We start from the raw sequence: 15,889 nt of genomic DNA, 5'->3' as shown, positions 1-15,889 counted from the left end.
ATGTAACGTCTGTATTATGTAAACGCGTTTTATATAAAAGGGTCCCGGATGAATTTCACGTTATATTCCTTTTCGACATTTTTGCTGCACGTGGCTATATGGAACACTTTATAATGATAATTGAATTAAACTAGTATAATCGTCCTAGGTCTAATCAAAAAAACTTTCCTTAAGGCCGGTATTACACTATAAAAGTTTGATAAAATCACTTTTATAAAACTTGAAAAATCCAGCCAATAAAGCTAGCAACCTCATAGGTTGCATTCGAGCAAATGCAATCTATAATCTTCCTGGTTGAATTTTTCAAATTTTATAAAAAACTTTTATAGTGAAATACCGGCCTAATACACATCATTTGAAATTGATGGAAAATATATTGCTGAGTGGAAAAAAAATCATTTTAGAGTAGGTAGTGGCTTCCAAGTTGTCTTTAATGATTACACTTAAGTATCAAATTTTGCTCTCTGTTTAGCCAATAGAGCTATGGATTTTTGAAAGAATCCTATTGGTCTAGACAGAAAGGGTCCTATGGCTTTTTAGAAAACACACGTATGCACGCGCGCACACACACGCGCGCGCATACACACACACACACACACACATACACACATCATATCATATAACGCATTAAATTTCTACATAAAATTAAATAATTTGAAGAAAAATCATATTCAATCAAGTATCACTAATGCGCTTTTGCCCACTGTTATGAGGAAACATTAAAATTAATAAATTAACATTTATTCTGAATCCAAAGACAAAGTTTACTTATTTACAATCCAAGAATCACTCTCTTTTGAGTGTATTTTGCGTTTGTTCTCGCAATTAAAACAAAGTCTTAATCTTTCATGGGGATCTAATTAAAGCCCTATTTGAAATGTCAATAATAAAAACTGCACTCTCTAAAACCTTTATTAACGGACATCCTTCAGATGCGGCCATTTCTATTTTACTGAAAAATATCGAAGTATAATGTGAATATTTCCTCTTTTACGGACGAATTGGTTTGTCCCGCTAGTGTCCGCAAAAGAGAGGTTTTACTGCATTTTAGTAATTAGATTGTTTTATAATTGTGAAAACCTGTTGAACTTGAATGAAATGATGATTTCGAGATGAGGAAGATGGCTTTCTAATCGATGTCTCCTGAGAAATTTGCTCTTTTGTTTTTCCGAAGTCATTTGTATGCAAGGAAGGTTCAAGAAGAAAATAGGCAATTTTTGAACTTGAGCAGAAGGAAACTATCAGTAGATGTGCTCACATATTACTAAACACAAAATATATTACGCATTCACCGTCAACGTCATCAAGTGTTAATGCCAATCTGTCCCAAATCTCTTGTAACTGGTCGGTCATGGAGACAGTGCGAAATAACAATCGACAATCGACATATTTAAGTATCGTTTAAGTATTTCACTCAACTAATTCTATTGGTTGGGGAAATCGGGAAAAAAAATCTAAAAATAAAGTTAAAGGAGAAAAATTTTTTAACACTTTTACTTTTCATATTATTTAGAATTTTCTGACCACGGTGATTGTACAGAGTTCTTAAAAATATATGATGGATATTGAATTTCGTAAGTATAATTCATGTTTTCTTTTGGGAGATGTAACCAATGTCGTAACTAGCCATTCCTGTGCCATGTGCAAGAAGTCGCATTTAGGATCCTCCTGGCCCATTTTTTGGCCCAGAGCGAGAATGGCTCATTTAAGCCCATTCCGAGCCCTTCTTTCCAAATGGGTTCTGAGTCAGTGAGAAGTTTGCTCTTTTGTTTGCTCACCTGTTGCACCTGCCTTGTTACGGCACTGGATGTAACGATGTAATGCTTTTTGGAGATAACACCGTATAATTTACAAACATCTATAAAAGATAAAATTATAGTGAAGTTGTTTACTTCTCTTATCATTCGATCTTATAAGTTAGCAAAAACGAATAAGAAAAACATTGTGGGAATAATTTGTAAACGAGTATGAGAGAGAGCCCTAACCGTCTATCATGAGCATGAGATAATTGATGATGGTAATAAATAGTACCTGATAAATTTCTGAATGTTTTAATGTATTCAGTAAATAGATAAGAGATTTGGATTATACAGTATATACCCAAGATAATATCCATTTGGATATATGAATGAATATTCCATATTAAAACGAAATGAAAAAATATTAAACATTATATATATTACGGTAAAACCCACTCTTAACGAATAAAAGTATGCATTTCAAACCCCTAATTACCGGTCACCCCTCTTTTACGGACGAATTTTTTTGTCCCGCCGGTGACCGCAAAAGAGAGTTTTCTCTCTGTATATATTGATAATCCGATGGTTTTAAAAATATTCAGTAAATGTTTGTTGTGAATTGCAAAAGATTGTAAACCAAAACGTAAGTTTTGTTTGTAATTTTCAACAAAATTGAACATTATTGAAATAATTAATATTCTCTAAGGTAAATGGGAAATGTGAGAATTAATATTTTGTCGCGTTTACAAACTTGTAAATTGGCGTGTAAATTAGAAATTGTGAGACAATTTCAATTTTTATTTGCAATTGAATGTTTTAAAACTTTAATTATTATCGAATTTTTTGTTTCCACAAGACAAATTTGTGTCATTCCGGGAAAATATAATATACTATATATTAGGGCCCTTTCACACGGAGCGGATGCGGGTCCGGAAGAAGTTTTAACAATTGGAATATACTGCGCCTTTCAGACGAGCCGAAAAATCTCCGCACCTAGGGAATGTTCATGCGGGTCCGGACGTCGTCCGCATGTGTCAAAACCTAAGTGCGGGCTCCGTATCCGCACATAGAAGTTTTGACAATAGGTTTATTCGGAGCTATTCACACGATGCGGATGCGGAGCGAATTCGTCCGCATCTTTGACTACTTTTTGAAGGTGATTTTTCACGGAATTTGTTTAATTATTTGCCATAAATACCCTTAAAAACACCATATGATGGTCCCTGCTCATTAATATAATGTACCTACATACGTCTATCCCTCCGTTTCCTTCTGAGATGGAGATATAGCAACTTCAACTGCCTTTTGTCCATATTTCACAATTTTATACAATAAAGCCTGTCAACAACGGCCACTGACGGGACCAAAATTATAAGCCGTTCTGTTCATTACGAATATTTAATTGACTAAATACTTTAATAACTTTTAAATTTAATTTAAATATTTTAATTTTTTTTCTTTTTAAATTTTTAAAATTGTTTAAAAATATCAATATCTGAAATATTATTTTAAATATTTGTTATTTTTTTAAAGTTTAAAAAAAATACTTTTATTAAACAACGTTATCCACGTACGGTGTTCACTCAGGGCCGGATGAAATCGTTTGAAGACTTGAATATTTTTGGTGGTTCCCCCTATACCTACAAGTTTATTTTACTCGATATTCAGTCTATAAACTGAAAACATTTTATATTTCAGAAGTGAGACTAATCTAAGGATGGAATTTCACTCTAAAAGGTTTATGAAAGGTATTTTATAAAACTTGAAAAATGTAACCAATAAACACATCTGTTGCATTCGAGAGAACTTAACTGATCCGCCTATTGGTTGCATTTTTCAAGTTTTATAAACGAACTTTTATAGTGTAATCCCGGCCTAAGACAGAATTGTGATGTGAATATTTCTAAGCACAGGCATTTTGGAAGTCTCCACCCCTCCCCTTTTTTACTACTTGCAAATTCTTTGATATCTCCTGAATTTCTTTTTCTTTTTTTTTGGAACATCGAATGTTTTGGATGTTTTTGGATTTGATTTTTCGAGCATTGGATGTTTTTGGAGATTTTCCTTCATATTTTTCCGAAAAGACGGATTTTTTTTTTCCATATTTTGAAAATATTTGAAGACATTTTCTCCCATCGACTACTTGTGACGATCGGAATGAAGACATCTTTATATATCCATATTCTATGTGGCTCTAGATTAAACCACCAAAGAATGCCTCTAGGCTGCCTATGGCCACTGAATCAGGGGTGAAGGAGAAAAATAATTACAAAAATTGCGAAAAAACAGTTTTTATGCACGAATTTCGAACTAAAGAAATTCAGACGTAAGGGTATGCGGACCCGCGTCCGTATCCGCTCCGCGTGAAAGGGGCCTTCCGGGTAAAAGCCCGGAGGCCGTTGAAAGGTATTACCACGGCTTGTCGGGGAAAAAGCCCGAAGTAAGCTTTTAAACGTTTTAAAATTTCGAACTTTTACCAAGTAAAAGTCCGTTTTTAAAGATCATGAACTTATTCATTTCTGATGGTTATTTATTGGTTAATAATTTTAAATACTTAATAACTAGCCACTCATGAAGGTTCCTAACGCTACGTAAGTAATAATTACCACAAAATAATCGATTTGACCACAAAAATCAATCATTTTACTACAAAATAATTGATTTGAAGTTTATTTTGATTAATTTACTCCGTACAGGAAAAGCCGGTTGTTCATGATGATATGCTATAAATAAAAGTAATAATTAATTAATAAGATTTTTTTTTTTTCGAATTTCACGACGGTTAATTGATTCTTTAAATACGGGCGTTTACTGTTGAAATGAGCTAATTAATTAGTTAATTAATAATAATTATAAATATATGATTGTTTAGATGGCGTCAGGAACTAATAGATCTCTGGTGTAAAATTTATTAATTTTGATTATTTATATATTTTAAGTTATAATTTAATTATAATTTATTGTTGCGTTAATTATATCATTATTTATTATTAATGAAGAAATTGTATATGCATATATATAAATATATAGTGACTAATTAATTTATAAAAATTTATCAATCATGTAATTAGTGATTAATTAATAAGCGGCAGGAGCTGATAAGTTCATGATGGTTAATCGATTCATTAAGAACGAGCTTTTGCAGTGATATTTAAAGCACGTGATCAACAAAATGTGCGGAAATAGTATAAAAAATTACTTGAAACAATTTATTTAAAAAGATAAATTTGAAAGAAGCAAATGGATACGGAAGCATCCCATAGAAGCAAATGGACATTTTTTAAATATTTAGAATAAATATTGTTAACATTTTAACAAATTGTGACTATTTTAGTAGGCACGAATAGTTTTGAATTCAAATGTTTCGTGATTTTGATGATTTTGTATATTCTCAAAACTCATTCTAAAATTATACATTTTTTTAGTTAAAAGAATAACGTTCACCAGATGGCGGCCTGAATTAGGTCCGGCAGTCCATTGTGCGGGAAAAAGTCTCTCTCCGCAGAGAGCAGGCACACCTACAACGCGATACTTACATAACCTGAAAATTCAAGCATTTCCATCTTTACTTCAGAAAATGGAAGACAGAGGGCAGAATATAGGAAGAACCGAGCACGTCCATGCTCTATCGCCGTTGCCCCCTGCCTTATACAAACATATATATACATACATTGAGTACATGTGCTTTGCCCAACCCCCCCCACCCCCTGGAAAAAGTTGAAATGACGACCCTTAGAACGGCATCAATGAAACTGCCGATTATTGCCAAAAACAATGCTACAGGTATGTAAAGGTCAGTTACTGCAAATATCTCGAAAAAGTGTCCATGTGGGAACTGAAGCTAGCGAACAGTGAGCTTGCGGAAGAAAAACAATCCTCATTGTTCTTCTTAAATATGCAAAATAATGCCCAAAAATAGGAAAATATGCCTTAAATTCTGAAAATCATGAAAAAATGTGTCAAAATTACTGAAAATCATGAAAAATGATATAAAAATTTTGAAAATTACGAAAAATACTCTATCGATTGCGAAATATGCAAAAATCATAAAAAAAAAAAAATGCAATGTCAAAGATATCCGAGCCTTTTCGTAATCACGTTATACCCACAAGGTCGTTTCCTTTCGTTTCTGTTTTTGTTTTCTTTGCTGCTTCCTACACGATTTGACCAACTGTGAACAATACCAAGATTAACGATGGAACTTTTGAGGTATTGTTTTGTCCCAAACGATGTGAGGAAAGATTAAAAACTCTCGTCAAGCGTGGAATTTTGTTTGCAATTTTCCGCCAGGGTAGTTATGAGCAGCGTCTCAGTATAGGCAATATTCGACTTAGAGAAATCGACTCAACCACAATTTCCCCTGTTTTTTTTTTTTTTTTGCTTAAATCAAATAGCGGCATTTCCAACAAAAATATTGAAAATCGAATCGAATTCGAAAAATAACTGCCAAAAGCAAAACGTCTCTACAACTTACTTGGTGCGGGCGAGGTATTAGGTAAAGCCGGGTTTTCCTAGGAGCAGGTTTCTGCAGCACGCGCAGCGTAAAAATGCTGATTGGTCCTAGGAAAACCCGGCTTAATGCCGGGTATTCATAAGAGTAGAATTTCTGCGCCGTCTGCAGCGTGAAAATGCTGATTGGTTAAAAGCCTGGAATTCAGGTTTTTTTTTTTTTTACCAATCAGCGTTTCCACGCGGCACGTGATGTAGAAACCTGCTCCTAGGAAAACCTGGCTTTAGTCTAGCTGGGGTGAACGCATATGAGCTCTTTATAAAACCCTGAAAATAATTGCCTATCAAAGATTCATTTTTGTTGCTAATAATTCAAATTTCCCAAAGCATATTTTAACTCTTTCTTTCGAATTATTATAACCATTTTCAACCACAATTGGAGAGCTGACAGGGGCTCACTCAGGGGTCCCAAGATGGTTCTTATATATACACACAAGGTGTGCATAGCTAACAGGGCGAATTACATTTTACTGGCGAAACGTTGATCCTAGAGGTATACTTTTAATTAAAAAACGTTTCCAAATACTGTATAGTACCAGCACCTCATGGTGATAAAGAAAGCCTCCGCAGCTGCTCGTGACGTCAGCAAGTAGTCCATTTTCCCCTAAAAATATTCAAGGAAAACAAATTCCCTGTTTTTTCCAGTATCATCGTTGTGTGGAAAATAAATGATCTCGGCCTCAGAATTGGCGATTTCTATGCCCCCCACATCCAATCACCATGCGGTATTTGTGAGCCAACAAGGAATTTCTACGCCAAAATAAGAGGATACGAAATAGCATGATGTGGTTCAAAATGTGGCAAACTTCATAGGTGGTCGTAATGACGTTACAGATGAGCTTGGGAGGGTGCGGAGGCCTTGTATCTCTTGGAGGTGCTGGTAGTACTCAGATATGGAATTCTTGTTGCAAGGGGTTGTATAGTTAATAAAATAAAAATGTTAAATTGTTATACGGACACCCTGTGCTTAAGAACACAATTAGAAAGTTTGCCCTGTGTCTCCTGATACTAATGAAAAAGAAATTCCACGTTTATAATTTCAATATTCACTGAGATGTTCGAATTCGAGAAACGGAATAAAGTTGTGGGGGGGGGGGGGCAGCGTTAAATACGGGTAAACGCTTTTACCCACATTTAATGCTGTTTTCTACCAACTTTCCTCCGTTTTCTCAATTCGACTATCTCAAATTAGAAACTTAGATACGTGGATTTTTTTTAGTTGGCCATCAGGAGAGACTGGGCAATAACTTTCTAATTGTGTTCTTGAGCTCAGGGTGTCCGTATAAAAAGTTAACATTTTTATTTTATTAACTATACAACCTCTTGTGAGATGAATCCGCCGTGATATACCTATGCCGTGCATACCTTTTTTTAATAGGAAGTATGCCTCTAGAATCAACGGTTTTCCAGTGAAATACCATATGCCCTGCTACCTATGCACCCTGTGTATATTATTTTTTCCTATTGTATAAATTCACTATAAAGAGGCCCGTCGAACATTCAAGCCTAGGAGGCTCTGCTGCAGGATTCGAAGGTTATAGAGACAATTTAAGGTAATGATCTGATCAATGGGAATGGAGCAAAAGAAATTCGATATAAGATGCTAAATGTTCATGCAAAATACCGCTTATTCAATGAAATTTTACATATATTTATGAAAAGGAAACCTGGTCATTTTCCTTTGCATAAATCGGCTGGTCGTCTACTACGAGCGACAACACACGGCAAGTAACGCGCGGGCGATAATAGCCGACATTAAATCAGACGACCAGGGGACTCCTACGTCGCCTACAGGAAGTGACTTATTCACCGCTAATCAATTCGCGACTGCACTTTATGCAGAGACTTGTGTGCCCATTAATAAATTTTGAACAAATAATGTAAAACGGAAGTTTATGAAGAATGGATCCAGAGCAGATGTATTTATCGGGGGTCACGTATATATACACTCAATGAGAGATTTGATATAAACTCGGAGAAGTCGTGCGTGTTGTGAATAAATAAATACGCAATAATATATACAGGGTCTTTATAATTAAAGTTCCACTATGAAATGATCATAGTGGCATCGCATCGCAAATGCGAGCCGATCTCCCCGTTAAAAAGTCTCGCCACAGAGAGCAACAGTCCTACAACAATAAATCATTCAATCATAACACTTCACTCATAGTTAGAAAAACTAGTGGCAGATGGCAGCACTACACATAACAAGCATTACAGAGAAACAACAAAACTTCACGCCAGGTTTCACTACACGTACACGCACATTCCCGCATGTACCGATTCGTTGGGGGGTTCCCGGGGGTGTGTGGGCGGGGCACATGTGTGGTGTAGTAGTAGTAGGTAGGGCCTCCAAAAAAAATGGCTCGGGGATCCATGATGTTCTTAAGTCAGCCACCTCGTTGGGCAATTTGCCTGTTGTGGCGTTGTATTTGTATATGCTTTGTATTTGTATTGTATATGCTTTGTATAAAAGGAAAACACTACTGGACAAAGAGTGCTATCAAACTTAGTAATAGTTTACAGGAGGTCATGGGATTCAATTTTCCGAAAAGAAAGTTTAAAAATTCACCACCAGCGGGGAATGGCGCTTTATTCTATAAAGTGGAACTTTAACTATAAAGACCCTGTATTTAATCGATTTCTTACTTAAAATCACAATTTATGAACTTCAGTTATCAAATTTCCAGCTTCAATGTTAAAACGGAAAAGGAGGGAGGGAGACAGACAAAAGAGGGGAAAAATAAACAACCTCACTGTGCACCTGCGCAGAAACAGAAAGACGCGTAATATCCCATTTCGGCGAGCTTTTTCACTCGTCTGCTCTAGTCACCGGAAATTACTGGACCAAGATCGTTTGTACAGTGGACGAAGTTCTCTTACTTTCTGTGCAATTCGAACAGCTCTTTGTGAATACCGATGACTGAGCGTCACCTATTTATTGCTTTCAATCGCTAATGGACGACCAGCTTTGGTCACTGGTACCTACTACGAGCGATATTAAGTCGCCTGTATGGGCAAAACTACTATAACGGCCTTGCGTATACACGCGACTAGTTTTTACTTGTAGTACCTTCTTGTGGGCGAAGGCCCATCGCTCGATGAAATGTTTTTAAAACTCATCTCTTTAGTTTCTGAATTTATACATAATGTGGACTACTCTACTTTTGGAGAATCATTGATGAGACTATAACATTTATCATAGTTAATCTGTGTATAGTGGTTCTATAATTCTACATCTAAGTATCAAAAATCATACTCTGTAAAAATTATTTGCTCTATAAAATATTTCCAGAAGTATTTCTGGTAAAATGTTTCAGTTCACTACGCGATAGTAGTATTTATAACTTATATTAGACAAATTAACAATATTCACGTTTCGTCTTCCAGGTAAGACATTCCCGACTGAAAAGTTCAAAAATGTTGCAAAGTTGGCATTTTTCCTCATATCTGTGAGTACTTTGGTTGAAAGTGGGACGAGTGGCAAAATATTGCAAACAAAAACTGGGGCTGTTCGAGGAGTAGTATTACCTACATTGGACACCGAAGTGGATGCTTACCTCGGAATTCCCTATGCTCTCCCGCCGGTTGGCGAACGTAGGTTTCGGAGACCAGTTCCGATTACCCCATGGACCGATATTTACGATGCTACTATGAAACCATCACCATGCTACCAAAACTTAACCGAGGAGACATATTACTATCCGAAGAAAGAGAATCTGACCGAGGACTGCCTCTATCTCAACATGTGGGTACCACGCTCCCGGACGGAAAATTCGAAACCGAAAGCCATCATGGTCTATATCCACGGTGGGGCATTCAACTCGGGATCCACGGATATGGACCCATTCGACGGAGCAATTTTAGCATCACATGGAGACATCATAATAGCTTCGATAAATTTCCGGATCGGTGTCTTCGGTTATTTCACAGCATCCATAGAAGAGACTAACGGCAATATGGCGATTTACGATCAGTTGTTAGCCCTCAAATGGATCAATGAAAACGCTGGTATATTTGGAGGCGACAAAAGTCAAATAACATTATTTGGAGAAAGTTCTGGCGGCATAACAGTGAGTGGGTTAATCATTTCTCCATACGCTCAACATCTCTTCAAACGAGGAATCGTTCAAAGCGGAGCGGCACTTTTACCTCTTTTTTTCGACGCCCCCAAGACCCAAGCCAAAGTATCTAATTCCTTAGCTACCCTAGTTGGTTGCGCTGGAGACACTGTTAATATCACCACTAATCCTAGAGAAGTTTTGAGTTGTCTAAGATCATTACCAGCATCAAAGTTATCCAAAGCAGAAGGATTGATAAAAATGACGTCTGGTTTAACTTTTTTCCCTATTCATGGTGATGAACTGATGCCTTTGGAAACATCAGAAACATTGAGACGACAGCAGTTCGAAGGAAAAGACATTCTTATGGGTGTAAATACTGATGAAGGGTCGTTTTTCCTGACAGCGATATTTCCAGATTATTTCGGTAGGGACGGATTCGGTGGTGTTGAAAGAATTAGAAAGGCTTTAGCCTATTCACTGATATCAGGGATATCTAAAAATATCGGAGGACAAAATGATAAAGAGGTCGCCGACTACTACATGAAACGTCTGAAGCCCAGCGATTATAGGAAAGCCGTATATGACGTCATAGGTGACGTGCTGACCAGCTGTAGCACAGTTCTTTTCGCGGACCTGTATTCGTTAAAAACCGGGAATGTATACTTCTACTTATTTTCGCATGTATCTAGTCAAAAGCCTACTGCAGATTGGATGGGATCCACCCACGCCGCTGAGATCGTATACGTTTTCGGTTTACCACTGAGAAAAGGGGCCAATTACACAGAAGAAGAGGAAGAACTCAGTCGAAGAGTTATGGACAGATTTGTCGCATTCGCTAAAACTGGGTGAGTAATTGGAATTTTTATAATAACGATCTCAGACACGAAATTTCATTTACTTCTCACGCGCTGTAATTTCTTGCGTATACTGTAATCCGTGGATCATGCTTTGAAAGAACAGCTGAATTATTGTAGGCTGTAGCGTATCTGCGGATCCCTGCGTAATCCCGCAGCTTGCCAGGTTTTACGAAAATAACTATTTTTTCGGAAAATAATTCTACAAAAGAGCAGATGGTATTCTTAAGGTATCATAATGGTGATATGGCCATGTTGGCAATTATTTGTAATTTCTTTTCATTGTTTCTTATGCTGTGTAGCTATTTGTTTGGACATCCGACTATTTTTTTTTTTATGGGTGATTCGTAGTTTTGCGAACGTGTCATTCCGAAAAATTCACGCAATTTTCTTACGATATATTTGTATATCTTCTAAAGCTCAATTATTCCTAGGGTGGCCATATGTCTCCCGAGACTGTCCCGGTTTTCTCTGTTTTTCTGCTTGTCCCGACTTTCTTGCAAAAAAATGTCCTGGCTTTTCACGTATTTACAACGAAGCCAACTTGACTTTTTATTCTTCATTTTATTCATCAAATCAACAAATAAAATTATCTTCCCGAATCTTACGACAATTAGGACTACATTTTCATCTCACATCTTGTAATGTTTTTATTTTTATTTTAATTCACTGCAATTTGAAAGGCTCCCCATTTCCCGTGATTGGCGACTTTCTGCGGTTTTGGCATGAGTTGGCCACTTTAATTAGTTTTGGCATCGTTTTTTTGCGATAATTGGCAATGTCTCGTATTTTCCCTGAGTAAATATGGTCAGCACAATTATTCCACAACTTTAGTTCGTTAATCATGACAGTTTTTTTATGTTCTTTGAACACGGCATCGATTGCAAATTTAAATCTGTATAAAATTCTGTCTGTAATGTAGGTTTCCTTAGGGGACAGCGTTTCTCAACCTTTCAAAGCGCAAGGACTAGTAGAATGTCTAAACAATTCGACGGACCACTTGTATCTTGTATTACGGGAAATTACAGTGTTTTCAGTTGCTCCAAATTTTTTTTATAGATTTATCCAGTTTTTTCACCGATTCTTATTCAAATTTGTAATGTTTACTAAAATCGTGAATAAACAGCGTTTTTTTTCATAATTATTTTGTTAATTATGACTATAAATACAAATATTCATCTTACGTATTTGTCATGTTTCAATGTTTTATCCTAAATTTTTCAGTGATTTTAACTACAATTAGGGATTTTGCTGAGTTATGACAATGATTTTGATGACATTTGTCGATGTCCCGTATTTTACCGTATTTAATATAGGCATCCCAGTTCTTATTTTTCTCAATGAATTATGGTTATCATTTGAATGCTTTTTTATCACGTCAAATATATTTCGGTTTACTGCGATTTGTAGCAGCTGCTTCTCCCCCCCCCCCCCCCACTTTCACACATTTTTGCAGTAACTAGCAAATTTGTCGTAAACTACATATTTTGCGTAGAATGAGTGATAACACGTATATTAGATTAGAATTTCCCGCCTTTTTCTTGATGATATATAGTGAACCTATATGAAAATGCAGTTTTTATTGAAGCTCATATAGATATTGTCAATACCAATTGCAACAATTGAATAATTCATCATTCAATTAAAAATCGAGTCAGAATTTCTGAATGTGGACCACCTATGCCATCGTCGCGGACCACAAGTTGAAAAACACTGCTTTAGAATATTTGACATGTTAGCTATATGGCCAGGCATGCTGCAATCACTGCGCATGTGCGAGTATGAATTTCTTTTTTTCATCAGAAATTGCGTGTGACCAGGATTCTAAACCCCCCCACCCTCCAAATTTCTATTCACTAATAAGAATAGAAAAGGATTTATGTGTATCTGAAAATGCAGGTCCCTTCGTTCCTTTGAAAATTTTCAATTTTTTTTGCTTCATTATTTTAATTTAATAATTTCATTACCTGAATTCATTATTTTGATTTAAAGCTTATGACATTTGTTTTCTGGACGAAATATATTTCTCTCCTTTTGCATTTAATTTTCAATTAAAAGTTCGCTTAGTCGAATAACTGTTTTAAACATGATAGGGCCGTTTTGCAATAAATTGCAGGTCCCGGTCTAATTAACCCTCGTGTGCAGAAAATTACAGTGGGCGACAAAAATGGTCAAATGATGAAACAGGAAAGTCCAGTATTCGCTAAGATATTTTGAATTCAAAAATCGGAGAAAAGTTGGAAAAGGAGCGTCGTCCGTTAGTTTATGATGTTCTTTCCCAACTTTTCTACGATTTTTCAATTTAAATATCTCAGTGAATAATGCAGTGAAAAATATGAGATTTAATTTATTTCTCCTCCCCTCCCCTTTTTTCGGTTCAGAAAAAACCGCAACAACTTCCTAATTGGGATTTAGAGGACAAGGGGACCGTATAATTTTTTTTTTTACTACTTTGCTATACACTGTATTCTCACTCTTAATACTGGTACAAGGTAATTTTTGAAATCCTTTTGAGAATTTTTTTAAATTGAATTTATGCCTCTACGATAGGCGGTTCATGAAATAATGGCCGTATTACCACACACTTGCAGAACACCCTGTATAATCCATACCAAGAAATTCTGATATATTTTAATGCATAATCCTCACGGAAAATTCTGTATTTGTGTTGAAGTACCTTTTGCCACAATTAGGGAACGGGGGGGAGGGTTCCATCATGCGCAAAATCAGTTCAGTGGCATTACAATCTAAATTTTAAACATTCGAATAAAAAATATACAATGCCGTACTTGTGTGAGAAATAATAAATGGCCGCTGTGGTGGTCGAGTGGTTATACTGACGGACTCGCGATGCGAGGATCCGGGTTCGAACCCCCACAGTGGTGGTCGGCTGAAGTTGGTTTTCTGTAGTTCCCAACTTCAAGGCGCAAATGCAAACCGATCTCCCCGTTAAAAAGTCTCGCCACAGAGAGCAACAGTCCTACAACGATAAATCATTCAATCATAACACTTCACTCATAGTTAGAAGAACTGGTGGCAGATAGCAGCACTACACATAACAAGCATTACAGAGAAACAAAAAACTTCACGTCAGGTTTCACTACACGTACACGCACATTCCCGCATGTGTCGAACTCGCTTACAGTCGAACTCGCTTACAGTCGTACTCGCTTAAAACAAAGTCGAAAAAAAACTGAAATTATTTGTTATACGTGAATTTCGTTGTATATGGCTTGGGAAATGGTGAGGTAAAACAAAATGAAACGTTTTACTTGCACGATACACATTTTTCAGTTATAGCACTCTTAAAATTCTTAGATTAAAATAGTATATTTTTTAATGAAGATTAAAAATTTAATTAATTCTCTCACATTTTTGGCTTTCAACCAACTGTATAGCTTCAATATTTGATGCAATGAGCAGTGTTTTGTAATCGGACATATTTAAAATTAATTTGCAAACGATTACGAAATTGATTAGCATAGCAACAACGCATCCGAGTTTGGTTTGGCAAATGTGCACTAAAGGTGGTTTAAAGTTAGATACGGGAAAAAATAACCTCAACTCTTTCTTCTTAGTGATGATTTCTGCAAACAAAATGGGATCCAACAGAGAAAAGTAGGGGAAAAAGAATTGAAATAGGAGTTATCATTACCCAAAACAGTCCTACTAGAATGCCTTCCAAGGAAAGAAAGGAGTCATTATATCAGTTGCAGAAAGGTAAATTTACAGATGAAAATATTTAGATAGATCTCAAAGAAATTCATGACAATTCATGTCGAAAATAGGATGATAATTAGTTATAGGCGCACCTTGCTGAAATCATTGTTCATTATAAGCAATCAAAATAGCACTGACAAACAATACGAAATTCACGGACTCGGAAAAACTTCCTCACGTACAAATTCGTAATATCCGTATTCGTTATACGCGAGTTTGACTGTATATGGAATGATTATGTGGAACTATCTCGCTTCAACCCTGATATTGCATAATGAGAAGAACTCGGATGCTGCGGCACCCATTTGACGAATAGCCTGCGCCAAAATCTAGCACGAATAATAGAGAATAATTATAAACGTTAGAGAAAAATAGAAACCTCATCATTTTTCTCATAGGAAAATTCATCCCTCTGAATTAACCTGTAGCATCGAATATTATACTCTAATTTACGGTGATTAAAACGTATTATTCCGATTAAAGAAATGTTTCTCTTTATGTTGAATGGTTTTCAGATCTCCCGATGTGCCAAAGGAATTGCGATGGCCAAAATACAGCTATGGATATCCTGCATACCTCGAATTCGCCCAAGAAGAAAAAATCAGAATGCGGCCAAATCAAAGGTGCGAATTTTGGAGAGACAGATTTCGAGCTAATATAGACTCTCCAAAACCTGCTGAAGCTATCTCTAACAAATAGTTAACTTTTGTTAACTATTTGTTAGTCTAATTCTCGCGGTTTCTCCAGTTCTCCAGTCTAATTCTTCAGCATCCGAGTGACATAATTTCACACTGGTCTCTTGATACGTGTTATTTTAACATATACACTATTCAGTTGAATGTATTGAAATCACCAATATCAAACGACGTTGTACATTTTAAGAAAATTATCTAATAAAAGGTAGGAATGTGTGCAATGGAAGGATCTCATCTCAGACGTTTTTGTGATCAAGACGGGTTTACCTAGCCACAAACAGAGCACGGTGCAAAGATAATTGCCGAGC

At 36.1% G+C, this 15,889-nt stretch overlaps 2 protein-coding genes across 3 annotated transcripts in view; one reads left to right on the top strand and one right to left on the bottom strand.

Annotated features, from left to right (window-relative positions):
• The window catches only part of LOC149063786 (uncharacterized), a 471,413-nt gene that overhangs the window by 198,603 nt on the left and 256,921 nt on the right, over positions 1-15,889 (bottom strand). The window lies entirely within an intron of this gene.
• Positions 1,317-15,805, top strand: LOC149063787 (acetylcholinesterase-1-like). Its single transcript, XM_089255647.1, has 3 exons — positions 1,317-1,574; positions 9,639-11,157; positions 15,402-15,805. Exons 1-3 carry the CDS (start codon positions 1,556-1,558, stop codon positions 15,583-15,585), a joined length of 1,722 nt encoding a protein of 573 aa, XP_089111773.1. The 5' UTR covers positions 1,317-1,555; the 3' UTR covers positions 15,586-15,805.

This window comes from Pholcus phalangioides, unplaced genomic scaffold (genome assembly GCF_987345545.1).
Source record: "Pholcus phalangioides strain wild (caught in Gottingen) unplaced genomic scaffold, Ppha-v1.0 ptg000043l_1, whole genome shotgun sequence".
Lineage (NCBI taxonomy): Eukaryota > Metazoa > Arthropoda > Arachnida > Araneae > Pholcidae > Pholcus > Pholcus phalangioides.
This window is presented reverse-complemented; position numbering and strand designations above follow the sequence as displayed.